Source organism: Homalodisca vitripennis, chromosome 4, assembly GCF_021130785.1.
Source record: "Homalodisca vitripennis isolate AUS2020 chromosome 4, UT_GWSS_2.1, whole genome shotgun sequence".
Lineage (NCBI taxonomy): Eukaryota > Metazoa > Arthropoda > Insecta > Hemiptera > Cicadellidae > Homalodisca > Homalodisca vitripennis.
In genome coordinates this window covers 106,058,711-106,084,146 of record NC_060210.1, presented here as the reverse complement: position 1 = coordinate 106,084,146, position 25,436 = coordinate 106,058,711, and the positions used below count along the sequence as shown (strand labels likewise).

At 37.6% G+C, this 25,436-nt stretch overlaps 1 protein-coding gene across 1 annotated transcript; it reads right to left on the bottom strand.

Annotated features, from left to right (window-relative positions):
* Positions 1-185: 185 nt before the first annotated feature.
* LOC124359901 (uncharacterized protein DDB_G0283697-like) lies at positions 186-25,099 on the bottom strand. Its single transcript, XM_046813032.1, has 5 exons — positions 24,903-25,099; positions 14,517-14,714; positions 12,062-12,118; positions 1,725-2,251; positions 186-340 (listed from the first exon to the last, which is right to left on the bottom strand). Exons 2-5 carry the CDS (start codon positions 14,542-14,544, stop codon positions 203-205), a joined length of 750 nt encoding a protein of 249 aa, XP_046668988.1. The 5' UTR covers positions 14,545-14,714; positions 24,903-25,099; the 3' UTR covers positions 186-202.
* Positions 25,100-25,436: the final 337 nt, after the last annotated feature.

Genomic DNA, 25,436 nt, shown 5'->3' with positions numbered 1-25,436 from the left:
TTGTATGTGTATTCGGGGGGGGGGGGGGGGGGGGGTTATTTTGAACTAGAAACACACCATACTCTCTTGTATTTTTAAATGTTGCTGAGTTTGTTTGGCTTGCATTTTCATCTTCTGTGTTTCCTTGGAGTTTTTTACAGGTGAAATACATCTTAAGAATAGGTGCTGTAAGTGTTTCTAAGTGACTAATATTTGATAAAGATTACCTTAGAATATGTTGTAAATTTGTCTCCTTCTCATGACTAGGCTCATCATCTTCATCACTCGAATCCAACAGATTAGATTTTTTTGAGCGTCTTTGGTTTCGGACAGATGCAGTTTTTAATTTCTTTTCCTTGCCCTGAACAAACTATTAATTATTACTGACATTTAAAACTTTAAGAACACTATTAACTGATTGAATAATACACAAGTCAAAGAATATGTCTAGAATACAAATACCAATATGTTTAAATCAAACTATAAACATAATTTTTAATGAAGGAAACTAAAAACACATTATTAAAATTAAACATAAAACTACACAATTAATAAAAGATTGGCAATAAAGTATAATACCAAATTAAATTAACCTTTCATCCTTATCTGTAGCAATTTAAATTTGTTGACTTACCCTTTTATACGAGTATAAGCATTATAAAAGAATACCTTTGTCAATATTACTACATGTGAATAGGGTTTTAATTGTCTCTTTGAATTTAAAATCAATACTTATTCAGTTATGTTATTATGAAGACACGGAGTATTTAATTGTAACGAGTTCTAAAATGAACATGAAGCAAATTAACTGAAAAACACATCACATGTACATTATTCAAGGTTCAAATTAAAAATGAAAGGGGATTTAAAAGCCATACTAATTATCAAAATTTCAAACCTACTTGTAATTTATTAAGTAACATTAAGATTTGTTTAAGTTTTGTTGTTTATCAACTGAAGCAAAATTTTATTATTATTACTATAATTATATTAAAATAATATAATTAATTATAGTATCAAATTCCTTTATATAGATAAATGGGCATAACTATTAATAACTATCAACTCAAACTGACATTCTAAAATATAGTTTTCATCAAATTAATGCACTTGTAATCCAGGTTCTAGCTAACATAGACAATGCACGCTTTTCATACAAAATTACATTTCTCTATTAGTTCCAGTTGAAATCCTTATAGCAGAAAGATTTACAATTGTCATTATTCTTAGATCCTGACATCAAATAAACACATCACCATAATATGATTCTATATGATTAGTTGTAAGATATGTTTCTCTATAAATTAAATGCCCAGTGACATTACCAAACATCATAGTTACCATGTCTATCTTTCTAGTAAAAAACAGCATTTCAGTAAATCACATTTTCAATTATTTAAAAATATTAAAGCCTTAATGATTTAAAATTTATAGATAATCAACTATTGTGTAAAATGTATTCTTGGGATGAGTTTCACTGAAGATAATCTGTGTGTTATGGTAAAAGTTAGAAAACCACTGAATCTTCTGCTTTTAAAAATATTACTCAAACAATACTCTAGACTCGTATATTTAGCACTCATAACATGTCAAGATGTAGTTAATAATTTACCTAAATGATTTCGGATCAATCACTGAAGATCTAATATTGAAATTTGTGTATAAATGATCATTCTAGGCATTATACATTGCATAGAAGCAGTGCCGATAAAAGGGATAACAGAAAAAGTTAATATTGTACTGACCTTAGAGTTTGTTTTGTTTTTAATTTTTTCATCATTTGACTCATTTTCAACTTCATCCTCTCTTTCAATTTTGATGTCACTCTCTTCAACTGACGAGTCAAGACCAGGTTTGTTAAGCTCTCTTTTACGTAATTGTTTATATTCTTTAGAAGCATTTTCTGTATCAATATTTTCGTTATCAATATTTGAATTTCCCACATCAGGTTCTTTTTCTAATTTAATACCATTTCCTTTGAGATTTTCATCAGAACTACTTCCAATATTATCACAGTCCATTTCTTCCTCTACCTTTTTGGTGTTGTTTTCTAAAGTGGGTTCAACTTTTTCCTCATCGCTTTCATCAAAGGTAATTTTTTTACTCGTATCTTTCCCAATATCAATCTTACTCCTGTTACCTTTCTTACTTTCTTCAGTCTTTTTCTTCTCCACATTGCTTCCTCCTATCCGGTTTCCCTTTTCTTCATTACGTTTGAGTTTTTTATCCTTGGAACTATTCTCTCTGTTGTATTTATGTTTCTTTTTAAGTTCTGAAACAATAGATAAAATAAAAATTAGTTCATAAACTAAAATTAATCATCAAAGTTAGGAAAAAAAGGTAGTGAGTATCCTTTGGTAAAATATGATGGTTGAGCTGTCATTGAAATCTCCATCAAATATTGAAACCTAGCTTAAAAAACTGTATTCACCATTTATTTATTGTAACAATAGGAATCAGACAAACCTGGCTCAAAAAACTGTATTCACCATTTTATTAATTACAACAATAGGAATCAGACAAACCTGGCTTAAAAAACTGTATTTACCATTTTATTAATTACAACAATAGGAATCAGACAAACCTAGCTTAAAAAACTGTATTCACAATTTATTTATTGTAACAATAGGAATCAGACAAACCTGGCTCAAAAAACTGTATTCACCATTTTATTTAACTAACGACTGGAATCTGGCAAATAGTAGCAGCCATGTCCAGCTATCCCTGTGGAATCTGCGGCTCGGGTGTGAAATATTCTGCCATACTCTGCACTGGGCCGTGTCTCCACTGGTTCCATGCAAAATGTGTAGGAGTATCGCCAAGTGACTTAAAAAGACTAAAGAAAGCAGGAAAAGAGTCATGGCAATGCAAGCGATGCCTAATACCTCATCACACTGTGGTACAGGATCCAAGTGCCGCGACGGAATACTGTGAAGTTGACGAACTCAGCTCAAATCAGAAAAAACTCCCACTAAATCAGTCAATAATGAATGAGTCAGTGAAAGTACTTGAACTGAGCATAATTGAGAATAACCTAGAAGAAAGTAATGATAATGAAGAAAAGCTGAACATGGCAGCTAAGCTGGGGGCTGCTCTCCTGGAGGAAAACCAATTACTGATTCATAAAAACCAGAACCTATTAGCAAAAATGGCTACTCTGGAGGCATTAATTGAAGAAGCTGCGTCCAAGGAAATTACGTATCTTGCAAAAATTAAAGTATTAGAGGAAAATTACCACGAAATTCACCTTCAAGCTGAAAAAAGAAAATCAGACTGCCTAGAAATTCAGAGCATGTTCGAAGAACATGACAAGGAACAAACACAACTCATTACGGGGTACATTAAGGAAATAGACAAACTTAAAAAGCTAACAACAAAGCTACAGGCAGTGGCAGAGAAAAGGGAGTGGGCAGAAAAAGCGGAGTCTGAGAGTCAAAGCATAGAATGTCAAACAGACCTAGATCTAACTACTCCCACTATCATGCAGTCAAGTTTTATCCCCAGAATTTTGAGTGATCCAACAGAACTCGAAAACAGTCTGAATAGTCTAAAAAACAGAGTTGAATCTTTAGAAACTCAAATCCAGTACCACAGCTTCAAAACTGAAAATAAACAGCAATCTAAGAAAACCAAAACATTGAAACAAAGTACTTTCAATAAATCTATACCCTGCAAGAAAGGAAGAAATTGCTTTTCTGTATCTCAAAAACGCATTGAAGCAAATACGGCAACACAGAAAGAGCCCATATTGGAACACTTGTCGGATTCTAAATCCGGCCATGTGATCAAACTGGATGGTGTAATACGCAGGAATGTAGAAAAACATGAACTAAGCGATGATGAAGATACTGATACACACCAGACTAGATCACTCTGTAGAAGAATTATTAGGGAAACCGCAGTCAGCACAAACACAGGCCGTTTGTCCTTTCTAAACCCCCAGGATGAAGGTAACATAACGAGCCTAAAAATGTTTACATTTGTTCCTGACGAAACTCCTCTGATCTCCTCACAATTGAACCTTGACTCTGACTGGGAAAAAGCATGCGGTGTGGCATTATATGATAAAGACACTAACACATGCCAACCATCACTACCCCTAGAACTACTCACACAAATATCAGACAGAGTCAAAGCAAATGAGACCTCTTATAACAGTTTTATATCAATTACAGTTAAAGGGAAAACTATCCTCATTATCTGCTACTCGTCATGCCTAAACAATTGGAAGACAAAATTATTTAAGTTTCTGGAGGTATTAAATGATTGTATTAAATACCCCCTCCTGCTCTCAATTGACATAGACAACACCTGGCTACAAATACGTCCAGAGATGACCACCACAAGAGATCTACTACAAGTTCTGCTGCAATTTGAATGTAACGCCTACTTGCACAGGTTCAGACTTTACACTAAAGATATAACCGTTAAAAGAAACATAGACACTGTCCTAAACAAACTTTTTAAGCATCAGAAAGAGGTATCCAGAATATCAGCAAACAGTATCCCAAATTTATACAGTAATTGGAGGAAACCAGTGACTTCAATCTGCTTGGGGGAGGTACAAAGCATGACAAACGACTGCACTCCAACCCAAAGTACAACTGACACAAGCAACGTGAAACAGTCATTTGCAGAGCATGCAATGACAGAGCAGAGGGAATTGCGGCAGAAAGCTGAAATTCTTCTGCTGCAACAATTCTCTCAATTTTATAGATCTCACAGTTTAAACGAAAAACATCTATCCAGTCAAGAGATGAAGCAAGTAATAACTTCTCCATCCAAAATCAACTATGACATAATCGATCTAAAGTCTGGAAATATCTTACTGGGAAGAAACCCTGGCAAGCAATATAGCCATGGCTTTGATGGATCACGATTTGTTAAACTTGCGTGTAAAAACTCAAAATATGTAGTTGATGCTAACATCAAACCAGCAAATGATATCTTGCTCGTCTCAGAGGAAACAGAGGTAATGAATCATCTGCGACTCTACAACAGCGTCAGGGGTATCGGTAGCAGAGACACAGTGGGAACAAGGCTTAAGTTGGTCCAAGGAGTCCCCGGCAGTGGGAAAAACTACCTTTATTATCAACAACTATAGAGAGGGTGACCTTGTACTGTTCCCAACACGAGATGCAGCAGTTGACTTCCGCAAGCGGCTAAAATTAAAACGAGAAGAAACATCTGCTAAAGAGATAAAGGACTCCTGTCGAACAGTACATTCCTTCATCATAAACTCTACAGACCACCTGAAAAATGGAGGAAAATATAAGAGGGTAATTGTGGATGAAGCATTAATGCTACACGCGGGGGAAATTCTGTTTGCTTGCGCTCTTGCTGGAGTTTCAGAGTCTCTGCTGATTGGGGACAAAAACCAAATACCTTACATAAACAGAACCCCCCATGATCTAAAGTACTTTAACATCCTGGAAACAGCAGAATTGACTCAAGTGCTCAGTCACTCATACCGATGTACAAGTAGTGTTGCAGATCTTCTCTCAATTTTCTACGAACAAGGCATGACAACCAGCAACCCAGAAAGCAATGAGTCAATGCTGATCTGCCCTAACGGGATTACCAACCTGCAGATAAATTCTGGTCAATACAAAATCCTGGTCTTCAAACAATCTGAAAAGCTTGAATTAAGCAAGATGGGGTATAACATTTCAACCATCCATGAATACCAAGGGAGACAGGCGGAGAACATCATAGTAATACGAACATCCAAGTATAAAGATGAAATATATGACTCACTGCCCCACTGCTTAGTCGCCATAACCAGACATACAGGATCTTTTAAATACATTACACCAACAGCAGATGATCTCTTGAGCAAGTGGATAAAAAAAATAAATGGAAGGAACCAAGAAGTTCAGCAGTCTACTCCCGAAACTCAACAAATCTCTGCAATAGTTCACACTAAGAAAATCTCACCACCAACAGGTTCAAATTTCAGCAGCAACCTTCAGTCTACTGTGTTCCCAGACATTCATCGCTATGAGGATGGCTCATATGTAGAACTACCTGCCTACCTCAAGAGACCAAGACCTATAATCTCAACCAAAAAACCTTATTCTGTTGAAGAAGAGAACGAGATAATAAGTATTGGTGAAACTGTAAGTACCTTAAACACAGACATTCTATCAATTAGAACCAAGATCAATGCTGAAAATCAGGGCAACCAGAAGAACAAAGTTGATCAGAGAGTAGATCTTGTACAAAAGGCACCAAACTCTTCACATTTTTTAGCACAGGCAAAAAGGAAAAAAGTGAAGCTCAAACAGACTCAGCTTTTCCCGACCAGAACATTCATAAACTCAAAATTAACAAAACGCAATCCAGACAAGGTAAATTTATAAGTCCCACACTCCACCAACAACCAACAGATTTGTCGGCCCAAATTAGAAACGCAGATGGAAAAAAACTCACCTGAGAAAACCAAAATTCTCCACCACAATGTAGACCGACTTAGCAACAAACTTGATAGGCTCAACCATTTCCTTGATCATTCTAAGCCTGACATAGTTGTGCTGACAGAACATGGACTTAGCAACAGCATTCTTCCTAACGCTAATCTGATCAATTATAACCTCATAACTTCCTATTGCCGAGTCAACCATCTCAAAGGGGGCGTGTCCATATACAAACGCAAAACTCTAGCCAACTCTGTAAAAGATCACAGCATTGCTAATCTAAGTCAAGAATTAATCTGTGAAATGGCTGCCGTAAAAATGATGACAGGGAAAGGTGATCTCTTTGTCTTGGGGATGTACCGACCTCCAAATGCTCCTTTTGATGAAACACTAGCATTGATTGCCGAGGCTTTGGACACTATTCTACAAAATAACTGCGGAATCTGTTTGGTTGGAGATCTGAATGTTGACAGTCTGGAAGATACCAATGAGAAGTTCCTCCTCCGTGATCTTTTAGCTTCCTATGACATAGCTAGGCTTGATCTACCACCAACAAGAATCACCAACACATCCATATCATCCATAGACGTTGTGTGCACTAATCTGAACAATACCATGATAGATGTAGATATTGTGGACACTGGCATATCCGACCATACAGGGCAGTTATGCACTATCAAGTTTCCTTGTAGATCTAAAAAGAACCCAACGTCTTGCAACAGAACCTTCACCTCTCGTAACGTGGGACTTTTTAAAAACCTAGTGTCTAACCAATCTTGGGGAGAAAATCTACAAGGCATCAGAAGCAGACATGGCATATGATAACTTTATCAACATTTTGACAACCGTGTTAGACATAACTTGCCCTTACAGAAATTCAAAACGCAATAGTCAACGATCTAAGCTAACCATCTCCAGCCCAGAAGCAGATAATCTAAGAAGATTATATATTGCTGCTAATAACAGGTACATTCTCACAGGTCAGGAAGAAGACAAAATAGCAGCCTCGAGAACAAAAAAGGAATATGACTTAAAATTAAGATCTATCAGGCGTAAGGCTAATGAAAAGTTGATAACTGACTCTGAAAATAAAAGTAGAATGATTTGGAGTATGATTAATTGTGAGAGGGCTTCGAGAATGAGTGCTGAACAAGAAAAATGGAAGCTAAGCATCGCAGGAGAGCAAACTGAGGAACCCTTGAAGATAGTAGAACATTTTAACAAGTTCTTTACAACAGTGGCAGAAAAGACTTTAAAAGCCAATAACCCCCCAAGAACTGTTGGTACAGGTGTCTTTCAGCACAACTCGAGGAGCAAACTTGTTGCTTTCAAACCTACAACGAGTGAAGAAGTCAGGATTATCATCCAAGGAATGAAATCTTCAATGTCAGCTGGTGTAGATGATATCTCCTCAAGACTTCTGAAGCTCTGCAAAGAAGAGTTGTGTGCTCCCTTGAAGGACATCATAAACAAATCGCTTTCACAAGGAGTCTTTCCAAATAAACTAAAAACTGCCAAAGTAATTCCTCTGCATAAACAAGGTCAAAGAGATGAAATAACCAATTTTAGACCCATATCACTTATCCCAACGGTATCTAAAGTCATCGAAAAAGTTGTGCTAATAAGACTAATTGAACATCTTGAGTTTAACAAGCTCCTACCAGAGAGACAACACGGCTTCATCTCTGGAAAATCCACTACAACTGGGCTTGTTGATCTGATTGAGTTTGTTATCGATAGCTTTGAGTCTGGAAACTCTGTTGTTAGTACCTTTCTAGACTTAAGCAAGGCTTTCGATTGTCTTGACCACAGCCTAATACTGAAGAAGCTTGATTCTCTGGGAATATGGGGAACACCTCTCAAATGGTTCACAAGCTATTTGTGTAACAGAAGACAGATTGTTGAAATCAAACATGTTATTGAAGGGTCAGTGAGGAGAGTGGCTTCAGAACCTAGGGGTGTATCACGGGGCGTGCCCCAGGGATCCGTCCTGGGACCCGTTCTATTCATCTTATTTGTTTCAGACTTGCCAAAGTACTTAGAAGCTTAATGCTATCCCATCATGTATGCTGATGACACGGCCTTACTCACTACCAGCAGGTCTGCAGAAGAACTGGAAATAAATGCATACATATCTCTAAGTATGGCACAAGACTATTGTGAAAAGAACGACCTTGTGTTCAATGAAACAAAAACAAAGCAGATGAACCTGGGACGACTAAAAGATAGGGTATCAGGACCTCCTAATATAATAATGACTGACTCACTAAAACACCTGGGAATGATTCTGGATAGCTGTCTTTCATGGACTCTGCATGTTGACTACTTGTGCCAAAAACTAAGCACGGCAACATTTGTTCTGAAAAGGGTAAAGGCCACCAGTACAGATGAAGCTATGACCACCGCTTACCATGCTCTGTTTGAGAGTCACCTACGATATGGTGTGGTACTGTGGGGCAGTACATCTAGTACAAATATTCAAAAAGTTCTTGTCCTGCAAAAGCGTGCCCTAAGGACTATGGTGGGTCTATTGCCGCATGAAAGCTGCAGACAGGTGTTCAAGGATCGCGGAATCCTGACAGTAACAGCTATCTATATTCTGGAGGTAATTCTTCACGCCACAAAGAAAAACTTGAAGAAGCTTGGAGACTTTCGAGGGCATGCAACTAGAAACGCACAGGATTACATCCTCCCACTACACAGGATGGAACTCTTTACGAAGAAACCATCATATGCCGGCGCAAAGCTCTTCAACTTGCTTCCTTTTGAAATCAAGAGAGGAGACAACAACACTCTGAAAAGAAGACTGCGAAACTGGCTGCTTGAAGAAACCATCTATACCCTCAATGAATTTATTGACCGCTGCAGGAACTACAGGACCACCTAGGAAGAACTGCACATAATTAATAAATAAACCAATTTTTGACTTATTGTTAAATCCTTTAACTTTATTTGTAAACAAGATTGTAAATTCTGTGACTCTATTACATTTCTTGAAGAAATTGTTAATAAAGATTTTTGACTTGACTTGACTTGACTTGAAAGTACTAATTCAAAACTTTGTATCGAAAAATAATTTAAAAAATGCATTAAATTCTTAATAATCTCAAAAGTTAATGACTGTAGCTAATTAGTCTTGGCTGGACACAACCTGCTCAACTCTTGGTCTAGCACCTATGGCAATTTATTGTTTAAAGTATGTAATTGAAGATGGATAATTTAAAAGGGTAGTAGGATTGTTATACCTATGCTACACTTTTCTTCACATGTCAAAACCTAATACATAAAAATAGTTTTAAAATTTGTTGTATTTATAACTAGAAATAAATTATTAGAGTGTACAATACTAGATTTTAATGACTGATAATGTCACTGATAATATTACTCTTGGAGATGAATACAAAAAACAATTTGTTATTATTCTTTTGGACAATTTTACCCAAAGATAAGCGACATAATAAATTAAAGGCCAAATCATGTTTCAAATCGTAATTGTTTAAGTGATCTCATCTAGGCTTAAACTATATGTTTACAAATATGGGTTTGATTATTCTTCATATGTGGTTTTTACATAGTCTCAAACTGATTGTGTAAGAAAAGAATATTGAACTAAATTGCTATCGTACAAAATAAACCTTTCAAAACAGTTTCGAAATATATTCATTAATTTCAAGTATATAATAAGCCAAATTCCGGAGGTTGGGTCTGACTTTCAAGTTTTTAAAATGTGAACATATGTAATGTTGTAAAAACATAGCCAGCCATAGGTAAAAAAAACTTTAATTTTTTCATTTAAAATATCAGCAGAAAAAACTGTGAAATGTATTTTAAGTAATACATTATAATTAATGTAGTGTAAAGATAAACAAGATTTCATTTCATATTCACTCTCTTTATTTACAATAATAAAATCCTAAAAATCAATGTTATAATAGAATAATACAATGCTTACTTATTTTGAATAGTTTCAGCCTAATTTACTAAAACAATCTTAGAATATTCTAACTGTCAATACAATTAATATTAAATATGCAATTATAGTAAATATGAATCAATTAAATCACTTTCGGTTTTATAAAAAAAACATGAAATTTATTCCTCAACTCTTGGGTTGAATGATATTTATATTATCAGGCAGAGGTTGGAGTAAACATCTCTAAAATTGCTAAATAATATAACTCTGTACTGAGTAAGATTGACTACTCTTAATCCTGACACTGTGTCGTAAGGTGTCTACTGCAATCAACATGTTGAACTACTGTAAACTAACTGTCTAGCTATAATACATGTAGTTAACATCTTCACTGCTAGCCTGTACTGAGTGAGATTGACTACTCTTAATCCTTAGCTATAATATTTAGCTAGACAACTTTTATACATTGAAATAAATTTTTGTTGCACTGCATTGTGTATAAAAACTAATCACAAAAACAATTTTAACATGTTAAAGATCAACATATAATTTATAGCCTAACTATCAGAATAAACTTCAAATTTTCCATGCCAACTCAGAGAAGCCTGTTACTTGATATACAGGGTTTGTCCGGAAAGTAATAGGACTGATTTTCTTTCGCCGAGACTGTACTTCGGAGCGTGCGCGCACCGACTGGATTCGGTAGAGGGCGTTCCTAGCACCTGAAGAGTCAGGATAGGCATTTTCACGTGACGTGTTTCTGTGAGTGGTGCAAGCCGAAAATGCAGCGTTAGTTAGAGAAGAGGTACACGATTAGATTCAGTGTGAAACTCGGTAAATCTGCGATAGAGACATTTGATATAATCAAGCAGGCTTAAACAGATGTTGCTTTAGCAAGAAGTGGTGTGTTTCGGTGGCACCAGGCCTTTTTGGAGGGCCGGTAAGAGGTCACTGATAAAGACCGTGCTGGAAGACCTTCGACTTCGACAAACACAGACAATGTGACTGGTGTGCGCAAAGTTTTGAACTCAGACCGTCGACTAAGTATTCGTTTAATTGCCCAGATGTTACATTTACCGAAATCTGTGGTTCATGATATTGTGACGGAGCATTTGAACATGTGCAAAGTGTATGCGAAGATGGTTCCAAAAGTGCTCACTGGCGACCAGAAATTGTGGATCACCACGCCTTTCTTGTGAACAGCTACCTGACCAAGGCCGGCATCGCAACTCTTCCACAGCCACCCTACAGCCCAGATGTGGCCCCCCCCAGACTTTTTTTGTTTCCTCGCCTGAAAAGGCAAGCATTTTGAGACGACTGTGGGGATCCAAGCAGCTCTCACCGCGGCTCTCAAGGCTATTCCGGAGAATGCCTTCTGTGACGCCTTCATTGCTTGGAAATCGCGCTGGCAGCGCTGCATCGACGCAGAAGGAGCCTATTTTGAAAGTTTTTAAAGAATTGTAACGATTTGCTCAATAATTGTTTTTTAATCAACTCAGTCCTATTACTTTCCGGACAAACCCTGTAAGGGGGTGACGTTCTCCAACCTTGTTAAAAGTTAAAGTACCATTGCTACTCCAATTGATCAAAGAATATTTTATGAATCCTGTTCACATGAAGTTAACAACTTGGATTTAACTATTAACTGTAATCAACCTCCTTCTAAACAATGCTCATTCTGAAATTACATGCTTTTCAATGACTTGGCAGCTTATAGATCATAGCCATTTATATAAGTCTCATATTATTTTACCTTTGTCCTTTTCGTCTCTTAGTGGTTCAAAACCAGTGTCACTTTCTCCAGAGGAATCTGAAAGAGCAAACATTACTAAGACTTAACAAATAACCAAATTAAATTATTACTGACTTACATATTTTAAACCTTTGAAGACAAGATAATAACAAAAAAGTAAGTCACACATAGCATTAGAGCTAGTGAAGTTGACACACAACATGGTGGTTGTGATTCCTGACTTGTGCGTGTAACAACACTCAGGTATGATTTGTTTATTTTAACATAGATTTTAATTATGTGTTAGCTTACTTATTTACCTGAAGAAGAAATCAGATTGCAGATCTCAAAATGTAGTGTTACTGATTTTTGTATCAATGAACAATGGCAAATATTTGGCCTGACAAATGATAATACTTAAAGCCAAGAGACCTATTTGGATTCAAGATTGAGCTCCCACATATCATTAGTTGTAATATTGTGAAATCTTAATTTTCCAAGTAATTTTAAGCACTTCTGTTAGTAATAGAATCGAGTGAAAAGAGCTGCGGTATCAAGTATCAGAATCGATCCATCCCCAGCAAAAACTCCAGCGACATTATAAAAATGCACGCAATATCCATGCATGGTTTCCCGAAGCCTGAAATACATGCATAGGCCTAATTCACAGTTTTTTTAGATTATCATCGTTGGTGACAGCCCTGGTTACAGCCTTGTAAAAATATTGTACCGAATATATTCCACTGGTGGCCAATATGTGAAGAATGCACCAGAAAGTTATCTGCTACAGAAATTACATAAGTAAAGATAATATGCGACATGTAGAATAAGTACATAACTAGTATAGAAAATAACCTTCCATGGTTGCCCCCAGAACATCAGCACAATTATCAATTACTGCCTTACATTTTGGGTTTGCCCTTTAAGATAATACAAGAACATAATCACCTTATGACGACAACTAAAAAAAAAAAAAAAAAAAAAAAAAAAAAAAAAAAAAAAAAAAAAAAAAAAAAAAAAAAAAAAAAAAAAGCTTTGACTTAAGTCACAACGTGTTCATTAGATTATACTCATTGACTACAAAACAACATGACGTAAGGCTCTTATATACGTAGGATTATTTGGTTTGAACAGTTTGAATACTGTCCCACCGATCATCACATGTGCGGGAAAGTTGTTTAGATGAATAAATGATCAGAGAACTGATGGGATTTCCACCAGCCGTCGTCCAGCCAATGCTGAAAACTGATGTGCGTGGTAGATTCGACGGGCTAGTCATTAATATCGACAATATTAAGCTGCGTTTAGACTGGCAAGTAAAGTTGTGAGATAATTTGTGCAACTACTGTTGCATAATGTCAACAAGATAAGCAATTTTACTCATGAGAACTGTCACAAGTACTATCTGTGAGTGTATCACTGGTTGTTGCAGAAGTTTGTCCACTTAAAACAGTAATTTTTTAATTGAAATTTTAATGGTCAACACTGCTCTTCAGTTCTTGCAAACAAGTGTCTGACACTAGTTGCAGTAGGTAGCGAGAGTAGCAATTTTTTCTGTTAGACTCAAAAATTGCTCAATTTTTTGCCAGTGTAAATGCAGATAGTTTAGTTGACACCAATCCAACTGACATTCTGGTGTACTCGAAAAACTGGGTTGAATCTCATATCAAACTGTCACACAGATAATAATATTCACCAAACTGAACTCTAAACCTGTTTATAGGGTGAACACTGGACATTTTAGGCCCGCATAATCAAACAACATTTTTCTTGATTTTCAAAATACTGTTTTCACTTAAGAATAACAGTTGGAAATTTCTGTTCAGAAACCCTTTTCAACGACTAAATAAAAATTAAACATGCAAACACTGTATTACGGCCACTAACCGCATTGCTGCTTTACCGCTTGTATAGTAACTGAGGCCTTAGATGATAGGTCGGCCGACTTTAATTGTCCAATGGATTTTATGTGCTAGGGGGCTTGCAGTGACAGTGGTAGAACTAACCAATATAAACTCCACTACACTAGTGGAGACAACCAGCGTCAGATGGGGCTTGTGAATATATGTCAATCTTTATTCACAGTTTTACAGACCAAGTTGTATAAAATACAATGTTTTGGGATCAATCAAGTCCTGCTTCACGGTGTCAAATTATTTTATGATTTCATAAGTTCTTAGATACAGACCAAAAATGGTTTTAAGATTTTCCCGGTTCTACAGAAAGTTTCCCAGCTTATTACTGGTCGGGTGGCCACCTTGTGATGGGAAGAATAAGAATGAGAGCACTTTAACTAACAACTTAGTTCACTATGGGTGTTATCTATGTATATACAAATATATACAGAAAAAAAACAGATACTAACGAAATTAAATTTTGAGAATAATCAAGCAATTTTAGATCTGAAATGAGTAAATAAAAAAGTAAAAAGTTTTAATTTAACAAAATATCTAAGTAAACAATACATTTCAATTACCTAACCCTAAAGAAGTTTTCAGTTTCATATTGTCAGATTGTTCTTTACTTTGGCAATAACTGTCTGATTCTCCTTCACTTTGCCACTTCTCCTTCAATCTTTCAGCAAAAGACTCTAGACCACCAGATTCATCACTTGAAGATAACTGACTGTTAACTCGAGGATCAGTTTCCAAATCTTCACCACTCTTAGAAATGCCTGCAAAAAATGTTCTACTCAATAACATCATAATATCAGTTAAAAGCATTTAAATAAATGAATAAGAATTTTATTGTCTTTACGCTTTACATTCAAACAAAAGACAAAGTCAAATCCATTATTTAAAATTATATTAATAACTTAGGACAAAGACAACATACAATAAAATCCAAAAAAATATAAAAAACTAAGAGGCAGACAAATTTAGATTAACTATGGTAACTATAGTAAAAGGCCAATCTATAACTTAATCTAACATAACAAACATCTTATAGAATAACACATTGAGAGTTCTTTGGATTCAAAGAATTCCTGAATAGAATAAAATGGTAAATTAATAATAAACACATACAACTTATTCTTGAATGACTATAGGTAGTTCTGCCATTTCTGAAGTTGTTGAACATTTTCACACCTAGTACCTAATAACTCTTTTGAGATTTTAATGTCTACAAAAAGGTATATCAATGCATTTATTATTCCTTGGATTTTAATCTTGGATACTCTGTCGCAATTGATGGGTGGATAAAGGATTTTTTTAAAAATAGTAGTAGCTATGTAAAAAAAATATAAAGATTTGCGACAGTTGAAAATTGTAATGTTTAAAAAGAGGTTTGCAATTATCCAATTTGTGAGAATATATGATTACTGTAATCTTTTTTTGAAGTAGCAATATCCTATTAATTTGATTACTGTTACCCCGGAGTAAAATACCATAAGTTATTATGCTTTGAAAGAAAGCAAAATATGCAGATCCTACATAGTTATTTGGTACAGTTTTTTTTTAAATTCTGAGTAAAAATATAACTCAAGACAATCTAGACGAAATGTATGCTATATGAGGTTCCTAAGAAAGTTTTTGATCAATTTAGACACCCCAAAACTTGACGCTTTCTACACTAACTTGTTCTGGAAAATCTCTGAAGCTAAAATATGTTTATTGGAATTTACTTTCATTCATTAAGAACCAATTTGCCCTAAATCAAGCTGATATCATCGACAGATTTGAGTGTGTTATACGTTACAGAGTTTGCAAATCAGAACTAATATTGAAAAAAGTTGTGTCATCCGCATAAAGTATTGTGCGACTGCTTAAAACTAATGGTATATCATTAACCATCAAAGTAAATAACAACTGCCCCAATACAGAACTCTGCGGTATCCCATGTTTGATACAGGCTATATTTGATTTTTCTCTACCTATACACACAACTTGTTGATGATTTTCAAGAAATGATGAAACTTATGAAGAAATTTTTGATTATCAACAACATCAAATGTTTTACTCAGGTCACAAAATACTGCCTGTGCAAAGCTCTTAGATTCAAAAGTCTGGTTAACCTTACTAACCAAAGATCTTCTATGCGGAAATGTTAAACCGATTGGATGATGAACATTTCTTGGACAGCATAACTTTTTCTGACAGACATAACTATAGGGTTTAGGGCAGTCAAAATCCACATGAAACATTGCAACATGCTCGTGATAGCCCTAAGGTGAACATGTTTTGTGCGTTGAGCAACAAGAAAATATACAACCCCCTTTTTCCGAAGGAGAACCATCAACGGGATCGTGTACCTGGATATGTTGCAACAATTTTTGATACCATAGATCAATGACCGAGAACAAAATGTTCACTTCATGCAAGATGGTGCTCTACCACACTATCTGACTGACGTCTGGGAATTTCTCAATGACCGATGATGTAGTACTCGATGATGCTAGCGGAAGGGTTGAGTCCATGGACACAGACACTGGAGCATGTGTAATGGACTACAACCTTAAGCTCCCCTTTAAACTGCGCAAGCGTTGGGCGATGGAGCAGAAAAAGGCCGACGGCACCTGGCTTCCGGACAGTCAATGGAGGAGGCAAACGGGCAAGATGTCGGCCAACGAAAGAAAAAAGTTGAGGAAACAGAGGGAGGCAGCACCGGAGGCAACTGCAGGTGCGGTCTCTACTCCTATTGGGAAGAGAGGGCGCTCGGGCGGTTCTTCGGCGGAAAAACCCCTGCCGAGGAGGCGCCCGATCGCACCTCCTGGGCAAGTAGCGCAAGCGACAAGTACCAATCCCTCAACGGAGGAGGGGTTAGGAGAAACATTCAGGGAGGTTCTGACGGGACATAAGCTAGTCTTGGTCCCTGCGAATTTTCCTGAGAGGCGCCTCTCAGAGGAGGAGGCTATGGAACTTCGGAGGCGCATTCTCGACGAGGTACTCTCAGCAGAGGGTGTGTGTCTGCAGTTCAAAAAGTGTTTCCCTGAAAGGGGGGCTCTAGTCATGCTCTGTGGCAGTGACGAGACCAGGGACTGGCTGCGGGGTCTGGCTCCGGGGCTGGGGATCGGTGGCCCTGGGGGAATAGGGGTGATCTGTGGGGACTACAAAGACCTCATAAGATCTACCAAGGTCTTCCTAAGGGTTGATGGTCCCATGGCCGAGAAGGACTCTGCGACCATTCTCAAAGCCATTGACAAACAGAATGCTGGGATCTCTGTGTCGGACTGGAGGGTTGTTGGAGATGTCCACACGGGAGATTCCAGAACTCTCGTAATTTTAATGGATGAGCAGTCTTCAACCACTCTTAAGGGGAGGGGCTGGAGGGTGTTCATTGGTGTGGAGCAGGTCCAGCTGAGGGCGCGGGGTGGGGCGGTTGATCATGGGGATCAAGGTTCTTCAGATCAACCTGCAGCACAATAAGGCTGCCTCGGCTGTATTCTGCAGACGCTTCCTGTCGGAAGATTTCCACGTGGCTCTGATACAGGAACCTTGGATCAGCAAGGGAAAAATATCAGGGCTTTCAATGACAGGGGTGAAAATAGTTAGTGCCCAGGTTGAAAATGCCAGGACATGTATTGTTGTAAGCAACAAGGTGGACAGCATTCCTGTTCTGGAATTTTGTTGCAGGGATCTCGCCACAGTCAGGCTGATGGTGGCTGGCACTGGACGAGCCCTGCTAGTTGCATCATCATATCTACCGTATGATGATGCGGAGTCCACGCCCTCCAGGGAACTGGCTGCCTTGGTGGACCATGTTGGGAGGAGTGGAGCGGAACTGGTGGTGGGATGCGACGCCAACTCGCACAACGAGGCGTGGGGCAGCACCAACACCAATAACAGAGGTAAGTTACTTCTAGAATACATAATGTCCCGTAGTCTAATGATTGCAAATGTTGGAAATGTGCCCACGTTTCGCACGAGGACAAGAAGGGAGGTGCTAGATGTGACCATGATGTCGGAGGGTATGGCTGGTCGGATACATGGCTGGCATGTGTCTGACGAGCCTTCCCTCTCTGATCATGCTCACATCTGTTTTAAGATCGGTGAACAGATGCTGGAAAAAGTTCAGTATAGGAATCCGAGGAACACAAACTGGGTATCATACAAGGAAAACCTCAGGGCACGGCTGGATTCTGATTCCACTAATGGGAAACGGATTCACAGCGCGGCGCAGCTTGACGAATCTGCTGACGGTCTAACTTCTGCGATTGTCGGCTCCTTCGATCTCAGCTGCCCGATTATTAATAAAAATAGATCAAAGGTAGCCTGGTGGAGCTCTGAACTGGCCTCTTTGAGGAAGAGGGTCAGGGCTCTATTCAGGAGAGCCAAAACTTGGGGCACTTGGGACACCTACCATGAGGCTCTTGCATTGTACAACCGCAAGGTTCGTACGGCTAAGAGGTTAGCCTGGAAGAAGCTCTGCACCGATATTGACAGTGTGCAGGGCAGTGCAAGGCTGCAAAAGCTGTTGGCAAAGAATCCCATCTCGCCGCTTGGTAGTCTCAAGGACGATCAAGGTGTCTACATTACTGAGCCGGAAGGAGTTCTAAAAGTTATGATGGGAACACACTTCCCGGACTGTATTGTTTATGAGGGTGAACAACCACCCGAAAGTGAGGGGAGACATGCGGGTCGCGCCACCCACTCGCAGTGGAGTCTGGCGCACCGCATTGTTACCTTCAGCAGGATTGAGTGGGCTATTAACTCATTCAGTCCCTATAAAGCTCCTGGGGGCGACGGGGTGAGACCTGTTTGCTTGCAGCGGGGACTGGACATTCTCCTTCCACAGCTGTGCAGACTGTTCAGAGCCTCCGTGGCTCTCAGGTACATCCCACTACCCTGGAGAGTGTCTAGAGTGGTGTTTATACCGAAGCAGGGGAGGGCGGGCATGGATCGGCCGAAGTCTTTCAGGCCGATATGCCTGTCCTCCTTCCTTCTCAAAACCATGGAGAAGATGGTTGCCAGGTTTGTATGGGAGGGAGCTCTTCTGGAGCGACCTTTGCATCCTAACCAGCATGCCTACACTCCAGGAAAATCTTGCGACTCGGCCCTGCATCAATTGGTATGCAGGATTGAGAAGACGCTAGCGGAAAAAGAGGTAGCTATAGGAGTCTTTTTAGACATTGAAGGTGCCTTTGATAATACAGCCACTCAGGCGATTATCAATGCGGTCTCGGGACGTGGCGTTGATGGTCAGGTGTGTGACTGGATAGGGGCCTTGCTCACGGACAGGGTTGTTGTTTCAACCCTCATGGGAGCAAGTGTTAGTGCGAAGGCTATGAGGGGCTGTCCCGCAGGGCGGCGTCCTCTCCCCTCTTCTGTGGAACCTGGTTGTGGACGACCTGCTGAATTCTTTGAATAGCAGCGGCGTCTTTGCACAAGGGTACGCAGATGATATTGTGATTCTTGTGAGTGGCAAGTTCAACACAACAATCACGGAACTGACCAATGCTGCTCTGAACATGGTGGGAAACTGGTGTGATAAGGTTGGCCTCACCGTCAACCCCACCAAGGCTGCCGTGGTTGCCTTTACCAGGAGGCGACAGATGGAGGGCATTGGTCCCTTTCTATTTAAAGGCTCACCCGTTGAGCTGAAGCCTGAGGTCAAGTACCTGGGCGTGATCCTAGATAGGGTTCTAAACTGGGGACCTCATCTAGAAAGGGTCATTGCCAGGGGTAAGTGGTCTCTAACGCAATGCAGACGTGTGATAGGTGGGCCCTGGGGACTGAAGCCGAGGCTCTTGTACTGGCTCTATGTTTCCGTTGTCAGACCTGCACTAATGTACGGAGCTGTCGTATGGTGGCCAAAAACGGAGACCAAGACTGTGGTAGCACGTCTGGCAGGTATCCAAAGGATGGCCAGCCTTGCTATCACAGGGGCCTTTCCTAGTGCGCCAGGCGCGGCTCTGGACTGTTGTCTTAATCTCGCCCCCCTGGACATTGTCATTCGAGCTATGGCCAGGAAGAGTGCCTACTGTCTTCAGCAGACGGGATTCTGGTCGGGCTGCAGAGGTGGGCACTGCAGAATTGTCACTCTGATACAGGAGGATGTCTTGCACATGATCTCTGATCAGATGCCACAAAAGTTTTCCTTTGACAAACCCTTTAGGATTATTTTGCCCTCAAGGGATGATTGGTCAGAGGGAAAGCAACCTCTTCCACCAGCGGAGCTCGAATGGTACACAGACGGCTCTAAAACAAAAAGCGGCACGGGCGCTGGAATTCTGGGATTGAGACCATGTAGGGAGCTGGTGGTTCCTATGGGTCCGTATCCGACAGTCTTTCAAGCGGAGGTCGCAGCCATTATGGAGTGTGCTCGTGAGAATCTTCGTCTGCAATATAGGGGCAAGACGATTAACATTTTCACAGACAGTCAGGCAGCACTGAAGGCGCTGGATTCCTCTGCAATCAAATCCAAACTGGTTTGGGATTGCTATCAGACCGTTTCCTCCCTTGCCAGAATCAACAATGTAACCGTCTGTTGGGTTCCTGGTCATGAGGGGATTCTTGGGAACGAAAGAGCTGATGCCCTGGCCAACCAGGGCTCAGCAACAATTATGACGGGCCCTCAACCATTCTGCGGTGTTCCAAGGTGTGAATCCTCTAGGGTTGTCTCGAAATGGATTCGCGCGGAGCATGTGAGAAGGTGGAGGTTGCATCCGGGTTTGAGAGTGAGTAGAATGGTATTACAGTCACCTTCCCCCAAGGTGGCCTCGGACCTTCTCTCATTAAACAGATCAATGTCTTCTAAGGTCATTGGTCTCATTACGGGGCATGGTCACCTGAAGAAGCACCTACACAGAGTTGGCATCCTTCAGGAGGATCCGCTCTGTGGAAGGTGTAATGAGCAGGAGGAGACTGCTGAGCACCTGCTCTTTGATTGCCCAGCAATAGCAAGAGAGCGGTATGCCATCTTTGGTAGTTTGAACAGGGGTGGCGAGTTTTCCCAGGAGGACTTGATAGGTTGTTTTTGGCGGTTTGTTGAACTGCTGAAGTTGTAGACTGGTAGTCCTCATGGTGTTTCCGGGGTGCGCAAAAGGCCCTTGAGGCTTAAGTGCATGGCAGTAGGCCGCCCCAGGGGAAAAAAAAAAAATAAAAAAAAAGGTCAATGGATTGGTTGTGCTGTGTCAATTGCATGGCCTCCGCATTCCGTAGACCTGACAGACTAGACTTTGTCTTCTGGGGCTTCATCAAGGATATAGTATAAGTATCTCCTTTGCCCGCCACTCTACCGGAACTTAGAGCAAGAATCTATGCCGCCGGTGAGCAAGTTAAACCTGCAGTGCTAGTGTCAGTTTGGGAAGAAATAAACTATCGATGGGATGACTGCAGGATAACCAACGGAAGCCACATAGAACATCTTTAGTTTAAGATACAAACTTAATGTGTTTTCCTTTAAAACTACACTAAATCCAGTACAGTACCTTTTATGAATAAATTATATGAATGTAAAGTCCTGTTTGAAACACCCTGTATATATTTTCTTGATAGGGGAAACAAGGAAAAATCAACTATGGAACAAAAAAATATTAAAACCTAATACACTTTTTGACAGATTTTCTTGATCGTGACAAGGCAAAACTCAATATAGGTGTCGGAAATATAATTCACTCAAACCAGAAGTGGTCGAACACCTTTCATAGCCTAGGAAATTGCACGCAAAGCCACGGATAACTGCTAGTAATGAAATAAAAGAAAAAGAACAAAATGTGCATTTTTGAGAAAAACCTGTTTTTTGCAGAACATCGGTAATACAATGTTCTGCACAATTGTTGGGTCACAATAATACAATTTGAGGTCTTACACTGTATATGCTATAGTTAAATTACATGTACTATTACAAAAAAAAAGAAAAAGTTTAAAACTATATAGACTTATACACATAACGTAACTAGTGGGAAGAGTTGATTGAGCGTGAATGTTGAGTTTAGCTCCACAAACATAATCCAGATTCCACGAGTTAAGTCCGTGACAGTCAGATTCCATCCAGATGCTGCACTAAGAGGAAAGTGAACTGGAGCCAAACTCAACATATGACTTACAAATATAACTCTGGAAAAGTAACTTTTAATTAAAATTTTGAAATTGTAGCGTAATTTTATTATTGCTATCCCAATAACATAAATTACACAGAGAAACTAGTTTCATATTACATAGTATATGTAATATGAAAAGAAATATGAAATATGAAAGAAATAAGAAATATATAAAAACTAAAGAAATGAAAAGTTTTGAATTCTATTTACAATTTTGTATTTACAAAAAGAGTTTGTAATTTTACAAAAAGCAACTATTTAGAATGGTTTTTGAAGTGACTACTTCTTTTGGTGGGCTATGAATGTATGTTTTGCAAGAGGGAAAACTTTTGTTTTGCGCCACAGAATGTCATGTCACACTTGTTTGCTCTGTACCCGCTAGGGGCACAACTATCACTGCCATTTTTATGTCAGAGCGTTTCTCCGTTCAGTTCAGTGGCTATCCAGATGTGCTAGTGAGAGGTTATTGTCACTCCTTGTTGAAGTGACTACAACAAGGGGGTTATGACCGACAGAAATGACTACTTCTTATAAAGGGCTGTGAATAAAATCAAACACATACTAAAACATATGGTAAAATACTGGTTTAAATAAATCTTCAAACTACTAATTCATTTATTAATGAATCAAACGTAAAATTGATTAACTCACTGCACCATTTAATAGCAATATTTAAAGCTCATCAGATTTTATATTGAATTACAGCACGGTTAATATTAATTCATATTCCAGTTCACTACTAGATTCATCCTGACGAGATTTAGAAAAGGATTAAAAATAAATTGATTAGGTCTTTTCAAGCTAACAAAGCCATAGTGAAATTTAATCCTGGAAGAAAAATTGTCATTTTCTTGATTCTCTTTAATTAATTACATTGGGCTTCACCTTTTATTCACTTAAAACGATTAATTGACTTTTTTTAATATAAATGAAATTTAACAATGTGAAACGATAAATAAAGTACAACGATATATGGAACAAGATATTTAGCAAGATTTGATTAAAGAATTGTTATTTCTTACTTCAGTTTTTATAAACCCATTATATCATTTTTAGAATATAATGAAAATAAAGTAATTATTTCATAATTACAAGATTGTAGTGAATATGATACTGATCAAATTATAGAAACTAATACAAATGATAATAATGAAAATGTATAATTATTTCTTTAATATTTAGAAGTAAGTGATCATAAAAAATATGACAAAAATATTTATAAAATTAATAGAATTGAGTGCCTCTTATTATTTTAACCATAACATTATTTATATAACTTTTTTATTTTATTTTAATATAAAAACATAACCATTTAATAGTTAGCAAACTTTTCAATATATATATATATACACACACACACACACACACACACATAACATTTTTTCATATTCACATTTAGGTTACAATATAATAAGTGGCCACCAAAACAATCAGACGATGATTATTGAATGATATGGAATCATCAATATTCATGACCATCCAAAGGACTGAAAGCAAAATGTTGGAACAAATCATGTAACAGATATTTCATAGAACAATATGGTTTGGCTAGTTTTCAATCTTAGAAATAAAAGTATAAATAACAATATAATTTACAAATTAAATATAATATATAGTTAGTATAATTATTACAACAAAATAATAACATTTACTAGTACAAATATTGAATGATGATATCGAATTAAATTAAGTTTTAAGCTTTATAGAGTAGCTGTATTTTTATACATAAAATAAATGAATTTGTTTTTTAATTGTACAAAATAACTAAATTGTATTTAGAGTACTCTTGAGCAGCGTAGTACCAGCTATTACTTCACAGAATAGACATGTTTAATCGTAATTTCTCGTTGATACATATATTCTCAGAGATTATCAGCAATGCACTCACTTCTGAGACCAGTTAAAAAAAAATTTTCTTTGTTCTATAAAACATTTTGAGCCAATTAATATTTGCATATTCATTGCTATTGCTCTTGTCGTCCCTAACCTTCTCATACATAAATTAAATAACAACAGTAGGTAATGAAGTCACTAAAAATAGCTGGTAATGACATCACTAGTCTAAATAAAGAAAGCTGGCAATGATTAATTGTAAATATTTATAGGTCAAATGTCGTATTTGATAGTATCAATATTTAAAATCGATAATTGTCATCCGATCGTGTTGGTGGCCACTTATACTGTAGCCCACATTTATTAGTCAAAATGACTGCGTAATAAAACAAAAAATGCAAAGCCCCTCTAATTTGCCTGTGGTGTTTCTTGGTCTGAATGCCTAATCCAACGGAAAAATTAAATCAGCTCTAGCGGAAAAAGAGTTCAAACAAAAACACAACATTAGTGACTATTAGGCTAACTTACAATATTTATATTAATTTACAAAATAGCTTATCTCCATAACATTGACCTAAACAAAATAATGTTGAATACTGTTAAAGCTTAGATAAAAATGACAAGTGATATTACTTATAATCTAGTCTAACCTTTCACTGCAACAAATAGGCTACTAATCTAAATCAGAAGCATTACTGTTAAATTGAAGGAATGGAACATACATGTTAATAAATCATAATATTAAGTAGCCTGGGCTACCCAGACCTATTAAAAAATGTAAATTGGTACCTGTTTTAGGTAGTAATAACATGAAACAGGTACTAATTAACTTAATTCTGAATATTTTTAAACAGTTGTCATTTAATTCCAGCTATAATAAAATGTTAAACAAATAAAAAAATCTCATACTTATAAGTGGGAAATAGATAGTATATGGTAAATAAATAAAAATAATATCGAGGTTACTAAGCAAAATACCTCAAGTAAAAATTAATTAACAATAGACAAAAAAACTATATCACATAAGTAGTATTACCTACTACTTACAATAAGTATCTGTGTGCCGCAAGGAACATTTCTCACAACAGTTATATGAAAAATAAACAAAATACCAAATTTGACACTTTAAAAAATTGAGGTTAACAACAAAATTATTTAATTTGAGCCGCTTAGCCGACAGATCTGACAGCCAGCCTTTTGAGTACACTGACACCAGCCACAGAGAAAGAAAAAGTGGAGCACTGACAGTGGCGCAATCAACTCATGCCAACATAACAGTCGAAGTTTCTTAAATACTATAAATTATATCGTTAATGATAAACTATTCAAAGTAAAAATTCATTTACCAGACAAAACTGGAAAATGTTAGTGATAGGTACAACACAGAAAGAAAGGATGAGAAATATTTCATGAGACATTTAACACGTCGTAATCACGTTAAGGTTGTGTTTAAGTTTCATATATGAAATAAACTATTTTAAAGTGGAAATATGATTTATTGAAAAAAAAAAAAAATAATACTTTCTTGACACGTTAGAAAGTAAAAGTACAATAGATGGTAAACGAGCGGAGGATAGTTTA

What these genes read in the sequence shown, in the direction of transcription:
- LOC124359901 (XM_046813032.1), bottom strand. Translation starts at nt 14,544, where the DNA reads ATGAAACTGAAAACTTCTTTAGGGTTAG. An exon ending in GAAAACTTCTTTAGGGTTAG is followed by an intron (nt 12,119 to 14,516) that starts GTAATTGAAATG and finishes TTGCTCTTTCAG; the next exon opens with ATTCCTCTGGAGAAAGTGAC. An exon ending in AAGAGACGAAAAGGACAAAG is followed by an intron (nt 2,252 to 12,061) that starts GTAAAATAATAT and finishes CTATTGTTTCAG; the next exon opens with AACTTAAAAAGAAACATAAA.